General features: G+C 48.2%; 1 protein-coding gene across 1 annotated transcript in view; it reads right to left on the reverse strand.

Moving 5' to 3' along the window:
* Positions 1 to 5169: 5169 nt before the first annotated feature.
* Positions 5170 to 26875, reverse strand: part of BICDL1 (BICD family like cargo adaptor 1) — a gene marked incomplete at both ends in the record, with an annotated part of 46280 nt that continues 24574 nt past the window's right edge. The window contains 8 exons of the mRNA XM_084271895.1: positions 5170 to 5370; positions 9222 to 9342; positions 12458 to 12588; positions 15798 to 15941; positions 17086 to 17304; positions 17635 to 17814; positions 18824 to 18970; positions 20884 to 21000. Of these exons, the coding sequence (XP_084128021.1) occupies positions 5170 to 5370; positions 9222 to 9342; positions 12458 to 12588; positions 15798 to 15941; positions 17086 to 17304; positions 17635 to 17814; positions 18824 to 18970; positions 20884 to 21000 (1260 nt within the window). The remainder of the gene's footprint in view (positions 5371 to 9221; positions 9343 to 12457; positions 12589 to 15797; positions 15942 to 17085; positions 17305 to 17634; positions 17815 to 18823; positions 18971 to 20883; positions 21001 to 26875) is intronic.

Here is a 26875-nt window from a genome sequence, read left to right on the forward strand (position 1 = left end):
GAATCCAGGTCTTTGTGGCCGTGGCTTGAACTCCGCCACTCCGGGTGTCCAACCTCCTGGCTTAAAGTGGGAATCTTAAAAATGGTTTTTCCTAGAGCTGGCTGTAGAGGAGCAGTTCTCTCTCTGCTCTTGCCACTGACTATTCAATTGGAAGGGGTGGGGACTGTGTCTCTAGTGGTGCTGATGTGAAGTTTCCTAAATGTTGAGCAATGGAATGTCTAACTGGTTTGCTAGGATTATTTCTGTAATGAAAGTTTCTAATTATGCTTTTTAAATAATTTTAAAAAACTAAAAATAAAGGTTACAAGCTGCCAAATCTTTTTTTTTGAGGGTCTATTTCCTCTGCTGTCCAGTATCTGGAGGTGGAGGGTGGCAAGCTAGGGGTGAGCTCTTCTGCTCTATGTTGAGGGGAGGGGATATTGGCAAAATCACAATCAATGCTTTCAGATGTTCAGCTGCTAATTAAGTGCTAATGAGAGTAGGTTGGAACTGGTAACCTTATTTCTACATGAAAGTGAGGTGCTTGTGATTTTGGTGGAATCTCTTGTCTCTTTACTCTACAAAACATGTCGAGCAAGCTTTGGAAGCTGCTCCTCAAAGGCAGTGGGGCTCAGACCTTGAGCTGATTAAAAAGCATCTGGAGTCTCTCTTCCATTCTGGCAGTGAATGTACGTGCTTCTGGACAGGAACTGTCACCACCACTCTGCTTGTTGCCTGTAGCATCCACCTCCCTGCTCTTGACACACAATCAGGTGATTGAAGGCAAGTCCTCCCTCCTGGAGAAGCGTGAGGATTGTTGGGAAGGTGGCTCTCCTGTGCTGCTCTGGTGTGTCTGCAGAGGGGAGTCCTGAGGACAGGTAGGTGGTCTGAACTGCAGCAGGCTGGAGGTGTTTCACTGTCCATCTCTGTGCTCGACAACCTTTGAACATCTCTCTGTAAGAGGGCAGGGAAGGATGCAAAGGGCTGGAAGGTGAAAGTTGACAAGCTTGCCCTGCCACTTTCCTGTGTGGCAGGAGATGTTCGTGCTTCAAATGTTCTTTCTCCACATTCTTCTGTACATGTGCAAGTGTTTCATGTGGCTGAGCTTCCTGGGATGGTGAGATACTAAAGATGCTGCTAGTTGTTACGATGGCAATTCAAGAAGTGAGCTTGTTTGCAGCTAGGCAAGATAAGCAGTGACTTCAGAACTGAGACAGTATCGTATAAATGATCAGTTTTATTCTGAAGAGAACTATTTACAAAAGTAGTAGAGTGTTGTTTTTACTAAAAATATGCCTTTATAGATTTTTATAATATGTGTCTTATAAAAACCATACATTTATTTACATTACTGCTACATACAAAAATTACAGCACTGTGGTATATGTACATATCTATAGGTACATTCTTTCTGCTTGTCCCTGCTGTGTGCTTTTCCCCTCTTAATCCAAGGGAACAGTTGCTGCAGCACCCAGACACTTCCTTTCTTGGCTTTTTGGTTAAAACACTTTCTGTAGCCCAGTGGGGGGTAGAGAGCTTGTCTGACGTGGAGGTGTATCTGGAATTTACCATTTGAAGTAGGACAAGTGCATGCAGCTATCAAGTCCTGGTGCATGCAGCACTGCCTGCAATCTCACTTCTTGCTTCTCTGTGCAAAATTATTCTGTTGTCATTAATTGAGCTATTGTTCATCTCAAGGGCAAGTTGCTGTTCTAAGTTTGTATTAAGATAAAGTGCTAGTGACTCGCCTTTGATTTACACTTACTTGCTTACAGTTGCTTCCATTGCAGAGTTTACTGAAGGGAGACTGATCCCTTTTCCCTTAGGCTGGCATAGTAAACATTTGCCCAGAGAGTCCCCTGTTATTTAACCATGGGAAACCTCTTTGTCACCTTAATCTCAGCAGGCATCTCTTCCCTGTGCAGTATGTGAACAGTGACTGTGCAGCACTACTGTTTTATTTACCCTTAGCTCAAAAGCAAGGCTGAGTGTTGCATTTAGAGCTGCTGATCCCACTCCTTAAATCTACTTTGGGATCCTGAGTACCTGCTGGATTAATGTGCTTCCACCATCTCACTCACTTGAGCCATGTGTGTCCTACAAGCATCAGGTATCACAACTAACCCAAGGCTGTGAGGATGATTCCAGGCTCCTGGCCAGACAGGATGGAGATGTCTGTTCTAACGACAGCTGAAGGTGAAATAGTCAGGACCTCAAATGAGACAAATGAGCATGTGAAAGACTGCATTGATGAGGGTTTTGAAACAAAACAACACAACCTAGCTGCTATATTAAGGCAGTTTCTGTTCCTGTTGAGAAGCAGCTCAGCGCAAGGAGGTCTCCTTTGGTCTGTTGTCCAGTTCATTAAACCCAATTCTCCTGTATTTCTGGGTTTATTAGTGCAACTAAGTCTTTAGGGTTAAGGGACTAGTTTTAAGAAACCATATTCAACTGGCACCTTAGAACACACTGACTTTCCTCTTGCGATCGCTTCCATCACTGTTACTAAATAAACACAACTGCAAAGGGGTTAAGGTAGGTTCCTCCTTAAATGAAGAGATGTGCTGTGCATTCCAATTGCCTGCCCCTGCAACTGAATGAGTCACTCTCCTCTCAGCAATCACGTAGCAGAAGGCACCTTTCTTCCTCTCATTACTGCATCTTCCTTGAGTAACTTGAGGCCCTGGCCTTCACTGTGGAGGGGTGGAGGGGCCTACACAGCTGCTGGGCACGTGACTTGAAGGGAGCTGTCGGGATGTGGGAAATGATAACTGGCCGCAGAAGAAAGGTCTGTGAGGACCAGGCTGCTCACATGGCTCTCCCACAACAAGCAGGGCATCCTCAAACAGTGAGACAACTGCTCACAGGTATCGCTGGCAGCCATGGACTCAGGCCTGGTTTGGCAGGTATCGGGTCACACTGATGCCCAGGGGCAGCAGGGAGCCCTGTGGCAGGGGATGCTGAGCACCTGCCTCATGGCTCTGGGCTGGGGGAGTCACAGCACAGGTAAGGTGGGAGGATGAGGATTTGCCTTGCTGAGAGCGTGCTTAGCACTGCACTAAGTCGCTTCTCACCTGCACAGGTGGCTACTAGCAGATCCTCAACAGCTGGGCGTTGCCTACAAAGGAGAGGCCAAGGTTTAGTTGCCTTCCCTGCCTTGAGACTGCAGACTCTTCTCCCTGTAAGATCAAGCTGTATCGGTGGTCCTTTACCAAAGCATCTCCTGGAGCAGGATCTGCACTCCAGGTTTCATTGCTTCTGAGGAAATGGGTTTTGCTGCTCAGCTTTTTACCATTGTTTTCAATCCCAGAGAGTACTCAGCTCCTTGCAACATGGAGCTACCTCAGTGCAAGATGATTTCATACCAGCATGGTGGTTTCATCCTAGTAAGGAAGCATGGGAGTGCTCAAATCTCTGTAGGCAGGAAGGATTTTTGTACTGAGGTATTATGGATGTTCTGTCCCATAGGTAAGTTGAAGAATAATAGAACCAAGCCACCAAACTCTTACCTGCTCCTTAGAAGAAGGTGTTTGATACCTAGTCCTAGCAGAAAGCAGAGACAGCAGCTCCCTGTAGGATGGTGTTTTAGCACCCAGGTTGCTGAGCAGGGCAGAGCTGAATGTGTACCTCGCTCTGTTTCCTGTGGGACAGTGTAGGTGGCAGCCTCTTTAAAGCCACGGGGAAACAATTTAGGGCCTGTGGGTACTGTGAGCTGGGGGAATGTGTGAAAATTGCAGGAACTTAGGCTGGCATTCCTTGCTGGTTTATGATGGTAGACTCTGTTAAAGAGAGAGAGCTGTAAGGTGCTCATCCAGTGCGTAGGGAAGGTCCCTACTGAAATATTGCAGGATTTCCAGCACCTCTGTGTGTATACAGCAAGTAAGGTACATTTCTTCTTGTTTATCAAGTCAGGCTTAGAGCAAAGCAGGGTCTGATCATCTTCAGACAAAAGGAGATCTGGTTACCTGCCAGCCACAGGGTTGAGTAGTTGGTGTCCCATGGGAAGGGACAAATAGTCATCGTTTTCCTCAGGCCACAGCCAGTGTTACTGAGGGGTGGAGTGAAGCTGCACAACATCCAGAGCTTTGTAGACACACTAATTGCCTTTGGCTTCAGTGAGGGGAGATGCCTGTGTACTCTCTGAGGATCAAGTCTGCCAATCCAGTGTCAAAGACCTACTTATGGTCACTGAAAGCTTACCTGAATTCTTGGGCTTTTGGGGAGCCCACCCAGTTAAAATAACAGGTTTCTTACTCTGTTTGGGAGGTGTACATGGCTTAAGGAAATGTGCATGACTTGCTGAAGCTCCGCAACTACCTTTGGCTGTTGGAGGGACAGCAGGTGCCCCAGGACTGAGCATCCACAACTCTTACACAGTTTGTAATCTGTTGTAGATGGTCAGTCTTCTGGGGAGAAATCGTTAACATTCTGTGGAACTACGGCCTCTGCAGCTCTTCTCTCTGTAACAGGAGGGAGCCAGAGAAGACAGGAACATCAGCAATCTTACAAATTCTCCCATCTGCGAGGAGCCTGGAGTCCCTGCATGGGGTGAACAGCTACACAGAGCTGCAGGAGATGATGCCCAGGCAGGATCTGCAGTGAGGGCTCAACTTCCACCACGGAGAAAGCTACACATGTCCCAACATGGCCATGCTGAGGCTAGAGCGACTCCAGTCTCAGAGGGAAGGATGGAGGATACCACAGCTGCCAGGACTGGAGGGCGGTATGAGTGACTCTCCTCTCTTCTTCTCTTGCATTCAGCCCTCTTCTTCCTCCTGTGCTTGCTGTGATGACAGTTCTCAATCCCCTGCGCTGCTTTGTCTTGGGGCTGCTTATTTCCTTCTCCAGCATGAGAATGCTTTTAAGACAACCAGATTATTCTTCACAGCAGAAACTGGACTGTGTCAAAGCGCCTAAAATATACCCTGAAGTTTATCACTTCGCTTAAAGAGTAAGGAAAGTTCCTTTCTATCAGTACCACATTGTCAATTTGCAGTTCTCCAACTCATGTAAACATTTGGTTCAGACCAGGTGCGGTGTAAATAGTGCAGAGTCTCAAGGGTTAACTCCTGTGCCCCCTTCTTTGTTTTTTCCCTCAGTGGATCAGAGTTGGGTCCATCAGCAAGCTGGGCAGCTGCCCCACTCCCCATCTTGAAGCAGGATTTGTTGGAGAGGATTCTCTTTTTCCAATTAATTTTTCTTGAAAAAGGAAAAGAGACGGTTCCCTTCTGCCCCGATGGGCTCGTCCCCCTGCTGCTCTGGCCTGAACACGGGGGAGGGTCTGGCACTCCTCTTTGTGCCGTAGCCACTGGAGAAGGAATAAGCAAGTTGGCTCCATTCCTTCGGGTGTTTGTCCATCAGCTGCTGGTCAATGACCCTGTGCATGTCATCCTGCAGCAGAGGGAGAGGAGAGGCTTGTTAGTGGCAGTGGATGCCCAAGGGGAGCTCAGGCAGGGCTGTGGCTGAGATGGGCATGAAGCGTGCTGTGATGTGATGGAGGATGGATGACAAGAGTGGGGACAGGGCCAGCTCCCCACTTGGCAGCAGGCTCAGCCTTCCTTGCTGCCACGAGGCTTTTCAATGACTGAGGAAGGTAAATCACATAATTTTGAGGTATAAATTGCTCAGGTGGTCTTTGCAGAGGAGCATTGCACCTGCTTGGGACTCTGTGACACCCCTAAATTACATTTCTCTGGTGCCTGCAGCTTGCAGACATCCCCTTTAGGGGGGAGAAATTAAAAAAAAAACCCAAATGCAGCTGAAAGCAAAGGCTGGAAAAGTAAGGATGGCTGTCCTGAGTTGGTCTGTGTGCTTGTCCTGTGGAGCAGGGAGGCTGGTAGGAATGGGAGAGCTGTCTGTACACTGTTAGTGGGGCTTCTTTGGGGAGGGTGCTGCCTGGAGCCCAGGGGCTGGGGCCAGGCACGGGCCCACCAGACCCCATGGGGGGTTCTGTTGCTGCTAATGACGTGCTAATGAGTTCCTTGAAAACCTGGCTACCAATTCTAAAAACTTGAAACCTTCAGATCCATTATTTCTACTGTAACAGCATATTCAAACTGTAGCTCAGTGAGAATGTGAGTACACAAACCAGCCCCACAGGAGAAAGCAACTCTTCTCCAGGGGTCTGGTCTCTGATTAGGACTGAGGGCGCTGTTTAGTGAGGACAGGGGTACCCTGTGGAGGTGGAAGTGCTGGTCATTTGGCACTTTGTCACAGAAGGCAGCCCTGAGGTGGAAGGGAAGGCGCTGCCATCACCCAGCAGGTGCCCCAGCTGCTCTGTAGCTCCATGTGGAATTTAACCTGCCAACTTGGACCAGAAACTTGAACAATGGCTAATCTCTTGTTGCAGCATCTTCTGTGGGGGAAAGGATTGCTAGCCACGGCCTGGGCCTGAATTTAGTACAGGGGCCTCCCCTGGGGGAGCAAGAGGTTGCAGAGCTACGTAGACAGGGGAAGCTTTGGATCTTTTCAGAGCAGGGCTGGAAAGGGGAAAGGCAGAGGGAGAGTTGTAGAGGTTAAGGTAAACATCAGCATTAAGGTGAAATGGGTTTCCAGAGGTGAAGCTGCCATGTGGATTTTGAAGGCACCTCTTTCAGTAAATGAGGTAGGCACCCAGGCTCCAGCATGGCAGATCTCTGTCCTTGATTAAGCCTATAACAAGGGATGAGTATGATTTTTATATATATTTGAATATATATATGAACACACATCCCCAAAAATATATAAAAATACAGTAGGCACTCCTGAGAGGGCACTGTGCTCAGGCCCCTGTCTGGTCAGTGTGTGAATCGGAGAGCACAGCGCTTGGCTGTGTTGGTGTAGATGTACTCAGCAGGGCTGGAGCAGAGCTGCAGGAGTGTCCAGGGATGTGCAGGGAGGACAAACACTAGCACTGTGAGACCCAGCTGGTAGAGTGGTCCCATAAAGCTGGATAACAGGGTCCTGATGTGCCCTGGGCAGGAGTTTCTGCTCTTTGCAGCAGGGGTGAGGCTGCAGGAGGTGTAAAGGGCATGTACTGGTTTTGTGTGCTGGAGCTGGGCTCCTGTGCTTCAGGTAAGTGTTGGAGCTGCTCAGGGAGCCCTGGGTGGCTCTGGCTGTGCAGACTACAGCTCTCTGCTGACACTGCAGCATCTTCTGACCTAACAGTGCCCCTGTCACTACTGGACTGCAGCCCCTGAGCTCTCAATTCAGAGAAGCAGCCCTCTTCCGAGTTTGCTCCATGTTCCTTCCCTACCCTCACTAACACCTCTCCTGCCCCCAGTCAGATGTTGAATACCAGTGGGGGTCAGGTTAGGCATGGGGGCAAGGTGCACATCCACTCCTGTGCTTGGCCCAGATGTGTGGTATCCTGCTTGTGGCATATCTTACAGCCTGTAAGATGATGTGCTCACAGAAAACTGATCTTGTTGATGGTCCTTGGTCAAGTGCAGACTAGAGTTATGCAAGAGCAAAATGTTATCAGATTAAAGCCCCCAATTATGCTCAGCTAAAGTAGAGAATCTCATCCTATTTTATCAGATATGTTTAGCTTTGCAAAGTAGCCCCCAAAATCTGTAAATCACCTGAGTTCTTTGGTGCCCCTCTGGTTAAGCTTCTGCTCTGGGCATATCAGGTGCTTGGAAACTATTTTGCTGCTGCATAGTAACACTTTGGGCAGTATGTTGTGGACAACTGCCCACAGTGCTGGTGAGCCTGATCCTCCTCTCAGAGAGCTGATGGGAGCAGGATTGGGGTTGCTGTATTGCTGCCATGGGATGACCTAGTGTGACGTGAGAAAGCAGATGTCTGTTGTTAAACCCTGAAGCTTGGGATATCCCAGCACTAAATACTGAATGTACCAGTAAGGCAGTCTCAATTTATATCCACCATCCAGATTAAAGCAGAATTTGGATACAGACAGCCCCAGTGCAGAGCAGTGAATGTCACTTTACTAGATAATGAAGCTGAGAAGCAAGATCAAGCCTGTATTTCAGGAAGTTTTCTAGATATGAGATATGCCTGATGGAGATATGTGTGCTGCAGCCTGGCTTTCCCTGTGGTGAGCTGTGGGGGTAAAGCCTCACCACGAGCTGTAGGATGCTGGTCCTCATGCCCTGGCCTGGTGCTGGGGTGGGAGTGTGTGTGTGCAGAATGTTGGTGGGTGATGGAGACCCCCCACTGGCCCCCCTTGCCAGATGATGGTGAGGACAGAGATGGATGTGGGTGATGGTGGCAGCGAATGGAGCAGGTGAGGGGATGGTGGGTGCATGGTGAGGGTGGGTGGGGGGGAGCTCACCTCAAAGGCAGGAGGGGTGTACGACTAAAGCTGTTGGTACAGGAACTGAGAAAGGCCACTAGATCAGAAACCAAAGGAGCCAGATAGTAAAAAGCCCTGAGGAAGCAAACTGTAAGCAGGAGAAAGAGAAGGAGAAAAAAAAAGGAAAAGAAAAACAAAAAAGGAAAGAAAAGAGAAACGAAAACACAGTGGAGTTGAAACAGGAGTGAGGTTGTACAGGACAGGTTTCTATCCTCAGGCTCTTGTTAGTAGAGTCGGGGTCTTGCACAGTCTGCAACAAACGAGTGTAACTGGCCCAGACCTTTTTCTCTTGGATCTGCTTGTTTTCTGTTAAAGTCACCCTCCCTCAGTGCTGGTTTGTGGGAGGAGACAGCTGTGTCTGCTCACAAGGACACTCTGCCCCTGCACGGGTTTCCCCCCTGCTGCAGAGCATCTTCAGGGCAGCTGCTGAACTGCCACGGGTTTGGGGTTCTTTTACCTTGGTGGAGACTTGGGATTTTAGCTTCTCCATCGTGCTGGATCTTCTGAGTTGCTGAAAACAGTGCAGCTATACCACACAGCAAGTGCCACAGCCTCTCTCTACCCCATCATGGAATTGCAAAGGCATGCTGTGCCCACAGGTCCTCAAGGCTGTGCCTGCACAGGGACATCTCCCACACAGACACCTTCCCTCTCAGGCCACAGCAGGTTACAGCCATGAGAAACAGCTTGTTTGTCCATTTTAAATGGGTATTCCTGTGTACTTAATTAACAGCACACAGCTGAAAGGCTCTGAGCAGGGGAGGGCTGTGTTTCAACCCCCTGAGCACCACTGCACTCCTCTACAAGCCAAATCCTCCCTCCTCTCTGTGGATGCTCAGGCTGGGAACATAGCAAGCCCACGGGGGGCTGGGGGTGGGGAGGTCACCCCCTAGGCTGTGTGCCACCCAGACCCTGTCCTGTGGTGACCAGAGGGGCTGCTGCTTACCTGCCAGGCCTCCAGCTGCTGCGAGAGGTTCACCTTCTGCTGGATGGCGTCCAGCAGCTGGCTGTTGAGGGACATCATGTCCATCTTGCACTTGGCTAGCTCCACCTCCACCGCGTTCTTCCTGGGGGGAAGGGTGAGAAATTGGGGCATGGGACTGGTTTTGGGTTTGAATTTATTTATTCTTTGTTCAATTTATAAAAGGAAGTGTTAAACATATCCTTGAGGAGAAGTCAACAGTTTCCTTCGCTGGCAAGTCCCCAACCCTAAGCTGTTGTCCTCTGGGCAGTCTATTCATCTGATGAGTGGGGCAGAACTGTAGACATCATCACTATAAAACCAGTGGATTTTTGGTAAGCACCCTCTGAAGAATACAGGAAGATATCCAGATGCACTGTTGTGTGAGGTAAGATAGTGGGCCTGGGTAGTGTGTGGGATCTGCCATTCAAAACGGAGATCTAAAATGAGGTAGAATCTACACAGAGATTTTTTTCCCCATTTCCTCTGTTTACTAATGCCCAGGAAAGGAAATGGGATGGGCTAAAACCCAAATGATCTGTGTCTGGTCACTTGATCAATAAATTGTAATATAAACCAAAGAAAAATAGCTCAAAGAATACAACTCAGCTGTCAGTGGGGCCTTGGACTGAAGGAAGGAAGGAAGGATGTTTATCACTGCACAAGCTTTTTTAAGAATGGCAAGCTGTTAAAATTGTTTGAATTAAATGTTATGCTTTAAGGAAAGCTCCCAATTTCAACAGGATTGGGAAATCAGCATCTCCTGGTAGCATTATATACCTGCTGTGTTTCTTTCTAGGCATTTGGTGGTCACCAGGCGTGTGACACCATGGCCAAGGTTGCCCAAAAGGTCCTGGCTGCTCTACAGCTGAGATGTTCCAGTTGCTACTGGCTAGTGGAACGGAATTGTCCTCTGGGAAGGAGCAATGTCCTAAGCTGCCAAGCTGGGAAATGCTGCTCAGCACGCTGGGAGCACACAGGTGAGCACAAACCTTAGCTTTTCAATTAACTGCTGTGTGATGGCAAGCTGCAGCATGACTCGGTGGGAACCATCTTTCCTTGGAAACATTTTCAGGAGAAATAATTGCATCTTATTAACTGTAGCTAATTCATTGCCTCCTAATAGCTCCCTTGTGCTTCCCAGCAGAAGAGCAATTTGGGAATTTGTGTTTATATTCCAGGTAGTGGTTGCTTAACACCTATTACAAGATCCCATTTTCTTACTGCTTCACGTGCTGCCAAACTTCAGCTTCAAGCTAAAAATTTTCCATGCCAGGTGTCTGCCTCAGGCATTGATGTTATTTCTGTTCAGAGTCAGGGTTTTTTTTTTCTGGAGGTTGGGGGGGGCTTCAACAAAAGTGCCTTAACCCTTGAGGTGCAAAGTGGGAAGGGCATTGAGGTCCTGGAGTGAGCCCAGAGAAGGGCAACCAGGCTGGGGAAGGGGCTGGAGGGCAAATCCTATGAGAAGCAGCTGAGGGAGCTGGGGGTGTTTAATCTGGAGAAGAGGAGGCTGAGGGGAGACCACCTCACCACCTACAATTACCTGAAGGGAGGTTGTAGAGAGGTGGGCGATGGTCTCTTCAGCCAGGTGACAGGAGATGGGACAAGGGGCAATGGCATCAGGCTGTGCTAGGGCAGGGTCAGATTGGATATTAGGAAAAACTTTCACTGAAAGAGTTGTCAGGGCCTGGAACAGGCTGCTCAGGGAGGGGCTGAGTCACCTTCCCTGGATGTGTTTTAAAAAAGGGTAGATGAGGTACTTAGGGATATGGTTTAGCACAGGATGGGAACAGTTGGACTTGATGATCTTAAAGGTCTTTTCCCACCCTGTGATTCTGTGATATCAGGAGCCTCCCAGCAGCTCACTGCCCGGGAGCAGCCTGCTCAGCCTGCAGAGGGAGGCTCTCATTTCTAGCAACAAGCTGCTCTTGTCTGCTTTCACTCGTAGCCACTCTGTGCTCATTAATCACCTGCCACTCACCAGGCTGCACTGGCCATGTCCCCCTTTCTCTGGTCCCCTGCCACGGCAGGACAGCCAGCCGTAAATATTAGTGCTTTGTCCCTGCGGGATCATTAAGTGCTGTGGAGAAGCTGTCCCCTTCTGCTCCTGGCTGTGGGTCTCAGGACCTTAAATAGCCTCTTGTTGTGAAGCTCCCCGGTGCTGCTCAGCTATTACCGGGGGATTTATCACGGCAGCAGCACGTTGCCATAGCCACAGCAGAACCAGCAGCCCACACGCACTGGAAATGTCAGAACCACCTCTCTTGCACCCGGCAAGTGCAGCTGGGATGCTCCTGCTTTTTGCCAACAGATGGAGGTGTTACAGAGGATGGGGATGGGAATTTGGTAGCCAGCTCCCCAGTGAGAGCAGCATGGATGATTGGGTCACTTAATAAAAGATGAAGGGACTGTGTGTGCTGATTTAGCTCCCCACATCCTCAGAGGTGCAATGCTCTTAAGATACTCCTCTTCCCAAGGGCTTGAATATTAGGCATTTCCATACAGAGATGGACTTGTGGTGTCCTGGCCCATCTGCTTATTGGAGAGATTATCAGATGTATCTTCTGTACCTACAGCACAGGGGTGAGAATGTCTGTGCCCCTCTCCTCTGGACAAAGAGTGCTTGGGGCAGTGATGCAGGCACAAGCATGGAGCTGGGGGTGGGGCAGGGCAGGGGGCAGCAAAGCTGCACAGGTCTGCAAGTAGGATGGGCAAAATAGTCAAAACAATGGGAGAATCCTGAAAGGAGAAACAGCAAATTACAGGACTGGTGATGCAAAAACCACCCTAGACCAGGAAAGTGAGTGACCAGAGAAACAGTTTAGGGAAGAAGCCTAAGCAGGGCTGTAACAGGGATGGGCAGGAAAGCAAAGGTCTGTGTCTGAAAAAGAAGAAAAATACGACAAATAGGGCAGACCTAGTGTTTCCATTGGGTTCCCTGAAATCCCTCCTCTTTGCTGTGACTCAGACCAGTTCTAGGGATGGCAAAATCATGGTTCACAGCCTCCTAAATGCCCCAATCCTGCCATGGTGCATCTCTGGAAATCAGCATCTCCTGGCAGCATTTCCCAATGCCAGCAAAGCCAAGACTCACTCCATCACTTTGTAACAGCTCCTGAAATTCATGGGGGGGTGGGAAAAACCCACCACCACCACCCTCTCCTGCTGAGACACTCCACAGCTGCTAACCCAGCCTGGCTTTTGCTGTTCACACCACTTACTTGGCAATGGCCTCATCTCTGTCCCTGATGGCCTGCAGCAGCCGCTCGCTTGTCTCCTTCTCTTCATTAGCACCTCGCAGCCGGTCCCGTTCCTCCTTCAGCGTTGTCATCTCCACACTGAGCAGTGTGACCTGTGGGCAGAGGGAAGGTGTGAAACCCAGGGTTGCTTGGACAATTTCACTATGAGTAGAGTTAAAAACCCCCAAAAAGCCATATGGAGCAGGCTGGAGGCTGAGCTACCCTGCTTGCAGAAGTTGTGTCTGCTGGGAGGGGGCTGGTAGTGCTGGTGCAACCGCCCCCTGCAATGTGCTGGCTCACCTTGTGATGCCAACAGTGCCAGTCTGAGCAAGATGAGTCACCAGGACAGCCTGGGTAACATGCAGCACTGAAAGCTGTATGGGGCAGGACCCACCTGCAACTTTGCTGTCCCAGTGGCCTTAAACCCACTATGGCATCAGTGCTGAAATAGTGCCCCTCTCTTAGCCATTCACTTGTGCATGCATCCTCTGAATCTGGCTGTTGTATTCTGATCTTTTGAGGGTTAAACTATTGCAAACATCATCTATCAGAAAATAAGACTTCCTGGGGGAAGGGCCGTTCTGTCTCTTGAAGTAGTATGAAGCTGAAGACAAAGGATGTGAAAATTCCCTTTCACGCCATGGAAGGTGTTACTGGCATATCTTACAATTTTAATTAGACTTTAAAATATGTGCAGAGTCTTAAATAGTCTGAGAAATGATCTATCATCTTGGTCCTGAGCAGAGTGAGTTAATAGGGTGTGAAATCATGCAAGGATTGCATTAGCACTGCTTCACAGTATTTCATACGTATTTAATTTCTTTGTCTGGGGTACACACATGCTCTGTTACACTACTCCACCACCTGGAAACCCTTCCAGCATTTGACCCACCTCCTTTCTCTAAATGCAGCCTAGCTGTGCTTGAATCCTCAAAGAAATCTTTAAATAGAGGGCAGACAGTCAAAAAGGGCTCATCACATCAACAGCGTGGGAGGATCTGCTGTTAGTGCAGCAGGGCTGGGCTGGGGGGGGGAAGAGGAGGGTGTGAACGTGCCCTGTCTGTGTGCAGGGGCTCCCCGTTGTGTGCTGGGGCTGCCAGGGAATCAGGGAGCTCTGCCCAAGCTGTGCCCTCCACCAGCCCAGCATAGGATGCACCTCGGAGTGGTGAGGTGACAAAGAGGCAGGTGTGGGAGGTCTGTGAAAGGTGCTGAGCACTTCTGCTGAAATCCAGAGAGTGGTAGATCAAGAGGCCCAAGAAGCTGCACTGGGGATGGGTTTGAGGTTTGATTTGGTTTTGCCCATGTTTCAGGTAGGACAGAGGGAACAGACCAGGCAGAAGATGTGAAATTGCTTTCTGATGTAGGCAGTGGCTGGGACAATTCCTGTCTCCAGCAGCTCATCTTACTCTCAGGCAGGAGCAATGCATGTATGTGGTGCTGCCAGGTCCCAAAAGCCGTTTAGGAGGAGTTCAGCTTTCCTTGTACCATTGCCAGCGATGGCACAGAGGGATGTGGAGACAGCAAAGCACTGCTGCTCTGGCTGGGCCAGATTTCCATGGTCATTGATTTTCTTTGGTACTAAACTGGAGGCAATGGTGCCTCTTCTATGGGAGGTGAGAATAATTATTAATAATAATTATTTATCTTGAGTAAATGCAAAGCTGGTTGATGGGCAGAAGCTGTGGAAAATGTGTGCTTGCTGTGTCAGGCTGGAAAGCTTCTCTGAGCACAGTGTCTGCTGCATTTGTAGTTATGCCCCATCTTTCCCCGTGCAAGGCAGAGGTGTGAGAAGAAAGTGGAACTGCAGTCTTCCCTCTGCTCACCAAATATTCAGAGCTTTGGTAGTCAGGGACCCCTGCAAACAGAGATGGGGGTCCAGACTTGCAATCCAGGGTGAGTCCTCTGGTCCTTCCTGGCTGGGAAGTTTGGGGAGACCAGCCACAGCAAAGAACCAAGTGCTGTTCCCACCTGGTGTCCTGTCAAGGCCTCTTGTGCCCAGGAGCAGTGGTAAGGACTCAGTGCTGTACCCAGACAAGCAGGCAGCTGTATGAACAGTCACTGAAAATCTGTGAGAAAGCTTCTTATGGTCTCTGTTAGCACAGGTCTATGGCAGCATGGCCAGAGGAATGTTTGGGCTCATGTCTCATTGAGGGCAGATGTTTGGACCCTCCAAAGTGTCTCTTGTGGTGGCCACATTGCTGAGAGAAGTGATTCTTGGAGAAGGAGATGTGCCAGGGCTGCTCCCTTGCTGCAGCCCACATCTGATCAGCTGCTTTGGCAGCGAGTCCGTTTCCCATCCTTGTACCCGTGCAGCTGTCACTGCTGGGGGGATGCAATGATGCTCCTTGTTTCTTTGGCCCCATGGTGGGAGGTCCCATAGCCCTACACAAGGCTGTCAGACCCCAGGTTGTGCTGAGTTTCTGAGCAGTGGTGTGTTTTCTTTTCTCTTCTCCAAAGGCATATGGCACAAGGGTGATGGATACAGCCCCACTGGCAATACCAGCCAAGGGTTTCCCCACTCCAATGCAGTGGGTGTTGCACCAGCAGCTGCTTTTGCTGCGGCCTCCAAATCCCCTCCAGTGTTTGGAGACTTGTCCCACGGAGACAGGGACTGCAGAGCATCCCCTTGAGTACCTGTCTCCACTGGCTGCTTTTGGCACAGGACCTCAGGCACAGACAGGGCATCATTCAGCGTGGATGCAGCGTGGTTCTGTGCTTTGGCTGTGGTGTTGCTTTCAGGGTTGGATCGTTCATTGCTGTTGAGATGGTCTTAGCTGGTTGCTGTTGGTCCAGGGTTGGTGCCAGGCTGGTTGTGATTAAGATTCTCTAGGTGTGTGTTGGTGAGGGTTTTGTCATGCTGCTGTGGAAGCAGGGTGAACCTTGCACCATGCACAGCAGAGCAGCATTGTTTTGTCCATCCAGTGGGTGCCTACGTGCTTTATGAGGGCTTAGTGCAGGCAAGATGGGGTGGACTGGATACCTATGGGTTTCCAGTACCCTATATCATGCAGCCTTGTACTTTGGGGTCTTCTGCTGATAACTTGAGCCAGACATGCATGTAGGCTAAAAAGCAGACTGGGGGAAAAGTTTAAAGGAAGTTTGGCTGCTTGAGATGATGTCTGGCAACCTGTCAAAAGCTCTGACCCTAAATGCATAAAGCCTCTGCACTGGGTTTAACAGGGTCTCCCTCATCCAACCATAACTGGTTTTGGTGCAAATCCTCCTGGGTTATTTGTCATGTTGGTCTCTTCTACAGAAGGTATGTTTTGGAGCATGAACACAGGTGTTAAAAGACCACATGAAAACTGCTGGAATTGCTAACCTGGCTGTGCAGTCGCTGCAGCTCCTCCAAACTCTGCCTCAGTTTCCCCCGTTCTCCCTCCATTAATTCTCTCAGGGCTCGGGAATCCTCACTTGTTCTCCTGATCTGTTCCTCTAAGGTGTCGTCGTCGCTTCGCCGAGAGCTCTGAGAGCAGAAGAGAAATCTCTTGCTCAGATTCCACTTGAAAAAGGCAATTGCATTAACTTTAACTGCTTTGGGCTGGGGGTAACTAAAGAAGGAAGAAGAAAGTGTGAATGTGACTTTACTGGTAGAGTTTCAGGTTTGCTCCACAGTGGAAACAGCCAGCCAAGGGTAGTCCTTCTACACACGATTCAAAGAGCATGCAGACATATTCTCACTTTAGCACAAACCACCTTTACAGAGACCTACTGACCACCTGGTGCCATGTAGCCACAGTTTCTGTGTTTGTAGTCCTCTTGCAGGATTTTTTTTCCCCCCAACAAATACCATTTCACCTCTACACTCAGGTACAGGCAGTGGAGTGAGGAAGGTCCTGTGGGTCTGCAGTTGCAGGGTCTGTATGTACCGTCTTCCTCACCATGGCATCTCAAATACTTAAGTCATACAGGCAATGCAACCAGCTTGTGGGTGATGGAAATAGGCCTGATTTGAGCCATTGCAAAAAAATTAGGTGCTTTCTTGTAATTCTGCACTTCTGTGAATGCTGAATGGTCCTTCATGCAACCTCCTCTTCCCCAGCAGCCCTGGGACCATACCCCACAGACACCATCTTGTGCCAGCAAAACCCTTCACCTGCCAGATTTGAGTCTGGCAGCTCTTGCCAAGACATTTGTACCCAGTGACAATTTGTAGGGGCAGAACCTACTCACATAAGGGTTAAGGTGTGTTTGTGATACTATTGCTGATAAAGCAAGGTCAGGAAAATCCTAAGAGAAAGAACTGAAGTGTGGTGTGTAAGACAATCTGCAGTATTTCCATGGGGAAACTCTAACTTGTTACAAATCCCAAGGAGAATCTACTTGGATTAATTTTCCAGAACGACTCCCAGGCTACTGAGAGTTGCACAAGCTTGAAACTTACAGTGGTGTGACCACTGCAGGCTGAAACCCCACGTGCTGGCTTGGCTTTTGGCTGTCCATCCGAGACATACAGAGCAGGCTGTGCATTGTGACCACCCACCTCTGTGGGCCACAGAGATTTTCTCAGAGACTGAGAACTTCAGGATCCAGTGGAAACCTGCAGCAAACCCTGTCACCTGGGCAAGTGGTCATGCACAAGCCAAGGTCTCCCTGTGCCACCAACTTACCGTGGAGTCTGCCCCATCCAGCACGTTCTGTATCAGTCTCTTCAGCTCGCTGAGAGCTGCCCGTAGGCTGCCAGCTGGGACATCTTTGGCTGATGAGGTTTCTGAAGACTCATCCATGGAGGAGTCTGTGGAGACTGCTGAGTCTGCGCTGTCGTTTCCTCTGAGGTGGGAGCAGAGATACCGCACCTGGCAATATGCTTCCCAGAGCTGTAGCCTCAGCTGGAACAAGAGAGCCTGACATTAGTCTGGGGCATCTAGGCCACAGAGACTCTCCTTCCATGGTGCAGTGTGGCATGTGATTATGAAACCTCACAAGTATTTGTCTAGCTTGCTCTGTTGCTCTTGAAATGGATGTAGAGGTTGGCTTTCATATGGTCAAAACAGTGGTGATACCAGAGCTGAGACCACAATCCCAATTTCCTGGTTGTTGGTTCAGCTCCAAAGCCAGATCAAATGCACTAAACCCACTCTCTCTGGGGCAGATCAGAGATCCATGAGCTCTCCCAAGAAGGAAAGCTTTCCATGGACCTTTTTTTCCAGGGCAAATACCTGTTCTCGTTCTTGTTCCAGCTCCTCTGCCTCCATGCTCTGCTCTATCTCAGATAGAAGGGACGTGCTGGTTGTGTTGAAATTTTGGAGACTTCTTTCATCACTGAGCTCTTCTACCTTCCCCTGCAGCTGCCGGTAGGACAGCCGCACCTCCTGCAGCTCCAACTGGCTTTGGTGTAGCTTGCAAAGAAAAACAAGAAACATTTCAAAGAAGCAGGAAAAAATATTAGTAGAGGTGATAGGGACTGGATGAATCTCCTGGTTTGTGAAGGAGCTGAGAGGGAGGAATGGTTGTCATGAAAGAGGATTTCCAGCCAGGAGGAAAGTACTCTTGGCTGGTTTCACTATTTATTAGTGCTTAATAATCTCAAAATGTCATTAGACACTGTTTAGACTCCAGAATATCCTGAAAGATAAAAATAGCAGGTTAATCAGCACTAAAATGAGGAACACCATGAATAAGTTAGAACTCAGGTAAAAACATTTGCTGAAAACAACACAGTAGGAAATGAATCCAAAAGGAAAAGTAATATAGACATATTTTTACAGAATTTATACACATATATAAATAAAAGTATATAATAAAAAGGAGTATGTGTAAGATTCAGGGCTGTTTTAGAAAGGTGGTGATACAGTGGCTGAAGAGAGGAGAAATGGAAAAAATCTTGCTCTCTACTAAGACACCTGAAGCCACAGAGGTACCAGCTTGTTCTCTGGGGAGTGACATTTGGTGACACACAGCTGTGAACACCATGGGTCTTTCAAGAAACTGTTTGGCTCTGAGGCCAGTTATTGCCCTCTGGGATAGCAGGGTCTAAAGAAGCCCCTTCTGTAATTAATTCTACCATAAAAAAGTTACGTAAAATGAACTGCAACCAGAATTCCCTGGTTTGTTTTACATTTACCTCATAACCCCAGCACCCTGTCCTACTCCCTCCTGCTCCCTCTCCCAGATCTCCTTCCCAAGATGCTCTTTGTCATCAAGATGTCCCACTCCATCTCCTGTTATCTGTCCCTGTGGGGGAACACCCAGGACCTTGCTTGCTGCCATGCTCACATCGAGCCATTTTATTCTTCCAGTTGTTTTGCCTCCCAGTTCCTGATTATCTTCTTGGTTATTTTTACCCCAAAGCATATCTTTTACTCCATTTCTCCCCACAACTTCCCTGTCCCATCACTGCCTCCTCACCTGCAGGTCCTTGTCATGGCTTTGTCTCTCCAGGACGAGGACTCGGTCCTGCAGCTCCTCCACAGTCCCCTGGAGCAGGTCATTCTCCTCCATCATGGCACTAAGGCGATGCTCCAGCTCTCGCTTTCTGTCCGTCAACATCTTGATCTGTGGAGGAAAGAGAAGGTGTCAGATCCTGCACTGCCCAGGGAGCAGAGAGGAGGGAAATCACATTCCCAAGAGAGAAATGAAACAGCAAAAAGCAAAAGGATGCACACATGTATTCTGTATCTGTATGAGAGAAACTATCCCTGTGTGTATTTTAGGAAGGATCTCACAGGAAATTCTTCCTTCCCCAGGCTGCAGGGTCCCCTCCAGTGTGGCATTTTTCTCCTCTGTGGGTGCTGGAGACCACAGGGTAGGTCTGTGGGACCCTGCTTCCTGCAGGCCTTTGCCACAGCACTGTCCACACGCTCTTCTTAATTGCTGCATGTTTGTTAGGGCTTCACCAGGGATTTTTCTGTCTTTTTACTGGTGAAGACTCCTTTCTGTGCCATGCTTATTTTTAGTCTCCCACTGATTGGTTGCATTTAAAACCGTTTCATTTCTTTTAATTAATTGTCAAGGGCAGAGATTTCAGGTGGGGAGGGACAATGGGCCAAGCAAAACCTCTGTGATTCAGTTAGCTGAGAACAGTGCTCAGGATGAATCAGCACTGGCCAAGGTCACTTCTTGTTTAACCACAAAAAAAGAAGAGCCTTTTCCCAGATTAGTACACACAGGACCTCTGGGGACTGGGTATGACATTTAACAGTCCAGTGCAACCCTAAATATTCCCTATGGCCTCCTTTCAGTTCATGGACCATAGACATATTCATCAATTTCCCACTGCTTTCTTGGCCTCTTTGGGATCTTGTCTCTTTGCTGTTTTCCAGATTGCTGGAAAGATTGGCTGCACAAAGGGGTATTAGCAAGTGTGTGGACTTGCTATTTCTGTAGGGTAAAGGCTGCTGTAGGCATTAGAAAGCTGCTCTTAGGTGATTAATGGTTTCTGAGATATCTCTTCCCACCACCATCATGATTTACGTGGGCTGCAGAAAAGGGATGCCAGAAAAATAAGAGGTGTAATACAGAGAGTTCCAGAGTTCTTATTTGGTATCCAAACTAGTAATGAACACCCTGTGAGTGACCGTGTAACAGTAAAAACCATTGCTCTGCTGTAGGTCCTAGACCGTGGGAAGGGCATGAGGGGAAAAGGCTTTGGAAAGCAAGAGACAGGAAGGAGGTGAGAAGGCAAGGTGAGGCATGCACAGTGGCAGGCATGCGTGACGGCAGCAAGGCACGCGCGGGCAAACCCTCTCCGAGCCTCCATACTTACTTCAAGGACCTGCTGCTCCACACCAAGGGGAGGGGAAGAAAAGGCGAGGGACCAGCAGGGAGCAGGTGGGAGTGGGAGAAAAGAAGAAATTGAGTCATTTTAGGAAAAGCTCTTCCAGACAGCTTGTAAACTTAAAAAAGTGGTAGGGTAGTAGAGTTGGACATCTACCCTTCTGGTTCCTGCATACATGGTCTCTAGTGACCCCCATCAGGGAAGGGAAGAGGAAGGGAGGTCATGTAATTTCTGCTAATGAGCCACAGCTAAAACAGGCAGGGACTCCTTGCTTTCCCACATGCACAGCTCAGAGGCAGGAGAGGATTGCTGCTTTCTTGGAAAGCATGAGAAACTGGAAAAAATCCTCAACCCTTGCAGATCTTCCCACCATGCCCCAGAGTTTAACCTATACTATTGGGCAGCAGCCCCGTGAGGGCACAGGCATGGTTTAGCTCCTGGAAATTCCTTCTCATCTGTTCATTTGGCAGCCATGCTTGTGGCAGAGGAAGCAGTAGAACCTGGCCTGTCACCCCAGCCAGTTAGGGGTTGCAGCAAAAATCCTCTCTGGGGAGTCCTTCGCCCCACAGCTCCCATCCTTGTTTGCTCCAAGCAGCAGGTTTTGTTCAGTCAGTTCAGAGGGGTTCGTTCTAGAAGTTAAAACAGCCCTGGCTGCCTCTTGAAGGAGCAAGGCTGAGCACAGGTGACTCACCTCGGCCTGGAGGCTCTCGAGCCGGACGATGTGTTGGCTACTGGAGGAGTTTTTCTCTCTGAAGTCCTCCCGGAGGGTGTGGACCTGCAGAGAGAGCTGCCGCTCCACCTCCGATGCCTGTAAGGAGACACCAACTGGTGTTACCCCAGGGGGTCATCCCACAGCCAGAAAGCAGTCATATCCTCCTGCCCATGGGAGGATCTGCCCCAATACGACTTCTGCACAAGGCCTAGTTTTGGCAGAAACTCTGAAGCCTGCAGTTTGGATAAGGGAAAAGCTAATCCTGGATGGACATTGAGGAGAGCAGCCATTTAGACCAAGTGGATTTTCCCTTGGGGTAGCCAAAGGGACACAGCCCATAACTTCCTTCCACTGCAAAATGGCATGACAGCTCCCATGCCCTACAGGGAACACATGTCCCTCAAAACCAGTAGCCTGATTGGGGTTGAGGAGGAGACCAGGCCACTCGCAAAAGCAGAGGGGAGGCAATCTCCACAGACCTCAGGAAACACTGCTATTAAATTCACACCTCTGAACATCTTTGGCACAGCTCTGAAAGAACAAGTGCTCTTTGCCTCCAATTTCTGGCTCCAGTCAGGGCCAGACGGAGAAGCAGCCGCGCCGCATGACTGTCGGTGCAGGATCGCTGGGCTTGGCCCTCTTTCCCATCTCCAAGGAGGGATGCCCCATTTACACAGGGTGCTTTGAGGACAGTGGAAAGGCCATTCCTACCTGCAGGATCCAGGCTGCAGACAGCCTGTGTAAATGACAGCTTAGACACATTAAGTACTCCCCAGACAGCTTTATGGCTGATTTTTACGTGGTGAGCACACTTGTTTAGGCTTGTAAGAAAACATAAGGTTTTTATGACAAATCCCTAATGAGACAGCACAAATGGATGGTTTTCTATTTAATTAGGCTCCATCAGGTTCCATTACACGTAGGCACAGATCTCCCCCTCCAGCAGATTAGCTGGAAGTGAATTGATCCCCCTCAAGAGGTGGCATTGCCATCCTGCTTGGGGCACAGGCAGAGCCATTGTCCAATGGCAAATGCCACCAGCGGCCACAATGCCATAGACAAGAGGAGAGCTGGGAAGGAGGGAGGGAGAGATGGAGGCAGGAGGATGAAATGGGGGTCACTAGCTGTGCACAGGTTTGTGAGTGCATCCTTATGCCTGGCAAATGTAGGGCAGGATTTGGTTCAGGGTGCTCTGGCTCACAGGGAGCACAAGGCAGCAGCTCCACCAAAGGGTCCAATGACTTTTTTCTAGCAGCTTGTGACCTGAGGAATAAGCACACAGACCTGCAAAAGCAACACTACCCCCTTTTAAAAATGGTCCCTTGTTTTGCATGGTCTGCAGCAAAGCAATCCAAATCAGAAGCAACAGGTAAAAGGCTGTTTCAGCTCTACCAAGTGGAGGAAACTGTGGCTGCCCCAACACTGCTTGCTTGTGGGGCAGCAGAAGACAGAAGTGTGGCCACTGAAACCAGCTAGGCTCTGACCACTGGGTTCTGGAATGAGAAATAGTTTCCAACAATAAGAAATAATCTTGTCCACTGATTGGTTGTAGTTCCCTTCCTGTCCTGGATTAGCATAACTGGTCTTTTCCCCTTCTTTAAAGCCACACATCAGAGGCCTTTGCATATATATCACCCTCACCCCATTTATTTAATAAAGCTTCCTTGCAGAGGCAGAGCACTCAACATTTAATGATAGCACAGCACTATAGGAAGGGGTTGGTTAGTCTTCTTCCCTTAAGCAGCTATAGATTTCAAAGCATCCTGAGCAGCTATTAATTGGTGACACTAAAAAAGATGGATGGATGTGGGGTTTTTTTGAATGATTCACTTGCTTTTGTAATGACTGCTGAAACATCTTCATGCTGTAATATCCCACAGGAACTAACAAGGATGAAAAAGTACCAGATAAAAAGCACCAAAGGATTTTGCCTCTGAGATGCTGACCACATTCCCAAGGAGGACAAGTGGTACCAGATGAGATGACACACCAGTATCTGATGGTAATTTACATGCTGGAACAATTCTATGCACTGACAGTGTAAATGTATGATAATGCAGTAAGAAAAAAAGGAGTGTTAACAGCATTGTAAAAATCCCTGATAAGTCAATATATAGCTGCTGTTGCTAGTTCTGGTCCCCATGATCAGACTGGGGCAGGGGAAGGAATGGGCTGCAAGGGTGATCCAGATCGTGCTAAGTCTGTTATATGAAAGGAGTCTAAAAAAGGATGGCTTGTTTTATCTCATGCAATGAATGGTGAGAGAGAAGACTTCCTATAAATACATCATGGTTAAGCACACAGAAGGGAGAAGTGCTATTTAAGCAGAAGCACAATTTTGGCAGAAAAAAAATGTTGTGAATAAACTGGGTAAGAGTATATTGAGGCTGGGAAAAGGAAGATTTTTACATTTCTAAGGAGCTGCAGGAGGATTCCTCCTCCTGCACCACTGCAGTGGGAGAAAAGGTAGCAAAAATTAATTTTGTGATGGTGCTGGATCACTTTATCATGCAGTTGCTTTCAGAAGGCTGCCTATGACAGAAGGGAAATGAATTGACCTCAAAGGTCCTTTCTGGTACTAGACTGCTTGCAGGACTGCAAGGTTTGTATTCACCAGCTTTAAATCATCATCTGGAATTTATCTACTTGCTGCTCAGTGTACAGGCTCACACATCTTATTCCTGCAGTTATAGCCCATGTGGAGGGAAAAAAGGACTCACTTAGCATTTAGGCCCTAATGCAGATAGGATGTTACAGTGTCACCTCTTTGTACACTGTTCACATCCTATCTCATGCAGTAAAGTAATAATACTACTTTATTTAGCTTCATACAGTGCAGAGTATTCTCCCTGATGAGCCCTTTAACAGAAGTAAACAGAAACGACTGTATCATGTGTTTCCCTCCAGAGAAAAAGGAAAAGTCTTCATCCAGTACTTCTAGAAAGGGAGATGGCTGACACCTTTAGTCTCACCTTTGCAAAGATTTGCTTTTTCATAAGCATTGAAACAAGGTCTTCTGAGCTGAGCTCTCCTCATGGAACACCCATTTTCATGCCACATTTATTTCAGAGGTTATTGAGACTGCTGCTGAACTACCCCTTCTAACTGATCATAAAGTCTAGATTTTCATACCAATTTGCATTATTTTATGGAAAGCCACCTTGACAGTGGCCAGTATTTGTCAGGCTTTATGACCTATTTTTGTATGGCCTCTGCTTGGGTTCTCCACACTGCTGTACGTGTGCATGTTTACATGTGTGATTTGAACAATAAGCTCACTCCTGAGCACTTCTAACATGCTCTTTTACTTAGTGTCATCAGAAAATCTAACCTTCTAGCTACATTTTCCCCTTTGTTGCTCAAAACAGCTATGGCTTTTTTGAATTGAAGTGAGATTCTTCTGTCCCATCTAGTCTGGCTCTACTCTTACTCTGCACACTGTAGTGCTTTCTCTTTCCCATCAGTTTCTTCCTAAACATTAAAAACTAAAACGTTTTGAGGTTACATCAATCTTTTAGCAGTGTGCTGATTTGCTAGAGAGAAGTAAAACTCTCTCCAGAAAGGCAGATGTGTATCACCCTGTCCTGGTTCTGGCCAGGCCAGAGTCAACCTCCCCAAGCAGCCAGCACAGGTGAGCTGAGTCAGCCTGGGCTGTTTCCACCCCACCTGACACCACTTCCCCATAAAAGGGGCTGGTTGGGGCAGGGCAGGGGCTTGTTGCCTCCAGGACAGTCTGAGTGTGGCTGGGACATTGGGCAGCACTCTGTAATCATCAGGTCAGTAAGGTACTCTGTGTTAGCACTGGGGGTGAGTGTAACTGGCTGTTGTTGTTCTACATTCATGGTGATTTTTGTCAGTAACCTGTCCTTATCCCAACCCATGGAGGCTCTGCCTGTTTCTCCTCTGGGAGTGAGCAAGTGGCGTGTGGTGCTCAGTCATGGTCTGGGGCTGAACCACCACTCACCCACCACCATAGCTTTGCTCTGTAGTTAAGAAAGAATTAATTTCCTGGGTATAGGCAAATTAGTCAATAGTGCCACCAGGCAGAGTTTGAAATGTATCTGCAAAAGCATCGGCATCACTTCACAATTAGATATATTCAATCAACTGTGAGATTTGTTTTCTGGACTTCAGGCAAGGTTTAGATGAGATCTGGGCAGTGCAAAAAGAAAGGAAGAGCAGGAGCACATTGTGGCCTCTGTGCTAATTAAGGGCTGTTTTTTCATTGCAAAGTTGATTAGTTTCTGTCATGATTAATTCTGAAATGCTAAAATAAACAAAATTGTGTAGATTTTTTTTTGGGGGGGAAAAGAAAGGCTTACTGGTTATGATATCTTTGTGAGGCTCCACATCTGGAGTATATGAGCAATACATAAAATAATGTAAATAAATTGGCACACTTATGCTTCTGTGAGGAGGGGGAATCTTTGAAATGTTTGGGATTGACTGTGAGAAATGAATGGCCTGTAGATTAGTCTCTCTCAAAGAAAACTCTCTTTTGGGGGAAGATTTGCTAAATAAAACTAACTGCATACAAAATACCCAGCTATAAGTCATGCCAGAAACTGAAGGGGAATGGGAAAAGCTTAATAGACTGTAGCTGGGGGAAGAAAACAATGTTTTCATATGATTTCCTTCTACAAACAAAATGATTCAAATTTAACAAAGGATACTGAAGATTTTCTTGCCTGAAATAGCAGTCCTAATTAGCACTAAATTTGTAACACTCAGGAGAGCGTGTTACCCCTTTTATTAATTTGCTAATAGCTGAGTTCAAGGGACACCTCATTCCTGCTGTGGTACCATTAACACTTCAAACCACTAATCGCTGTGTCCCCTGGCTCCAGGTTCCTGAATTCCCAGCTCTTCTCTGGGAAGGAAATGTATTTGGCTACTGAAATGCAAGCAAAAGAGTAAAAATCTTGCCTTAGAATAAGAATTTAAAAAAAATGCATCAGTCTGGATGTCAGGGGAAACCCAGGAGAACTGGAATTGCTGCCCTGCCACTGCAGCCAGTACCCTGGCACCCTGGTGCATGCTGGCTGTGGTGGGAAACCTGGTTTTCTGGGCTCACTCATGCCAAGAAAGCAGGGAGGCCACGGATATTTTCCAGCCTTTGATGCTCTGGTGCCATACATGACCATCTATATTTTGCATACAGAGAAATTGCCCAGGTTGGGAATCTTTAAGAGCTTTTTTTACTGAAGCTTTTGATTCAGATCAACTCTAGGTTGTTATTTGAAGCATTATTCTATCCAGGAAAGTGCTTACACAATAGTGGTGCTGGCTGTTCGTCACCTTTTGAGGGCTCCAGTTTGCATTAGCTGATTTACATGCACAGAGGAGGGATTCCCCAGTAGAACAGCCCCTGGGACATGGAACGCTCAGCCCTGTTACAGCAACACTGCCTAACCCTAACTGCACGTGGGCAGAGGAGCGATGGCATTGTGGTGGGTTGGTCAGCCACTCACCCAGCCGCCTTCTCACTCCCCTTCCTCAACAAGATAGGGGAGATAAGATAAATGAGCTTGTGGGTTGAGACAGACAGGGACATCATTTACCATTAGAGGAATTTGAAGCAAAAAATGGGTGGGAGACTGAGAGGCATAATGGGCAAGGCTTAGACTGGCCATTGCCAGGGATTGGATTAATAGTGGGGATTTTCTTGTTATGGTGAAGGGATGGAGCTGTCCTGACTGTGCATATTGCTCACCTTCCTGGTGCTGTGATGGTGTCATGTTGATGTTGATGCAAGGAGATATTGTTTTTTTGTGGTTGATGTTGTCAATGAAGTTTGTGAAGAGTGGCAGTTCTTAAACATGTGCTTCACTGAGGTGAGGGGTGGAATTTGCCTCACACCTGAAAGACAGAGGCCACTGGGGGAGCTGGCTATAAGGGAGGGCAGGGAGCAGGTTTGGGTCTTTTGTCCCCTGGGTGGGGCTGGGCTTGTCTCTCTCCACCGTGTTGGAGA

This window comes from Gallinula chloropus (genome assembly GCF_964237585.1).
Source record: "Gallinula chloropus genome assembly, chromosome: 17".
NCBI classification, from domain to species: domain Eukaryota; kingdom Metazoa; phylum Chordata; class Aves; order Gruiformes; family Rallidae; genus Gallinula; species Gallinula chloropus.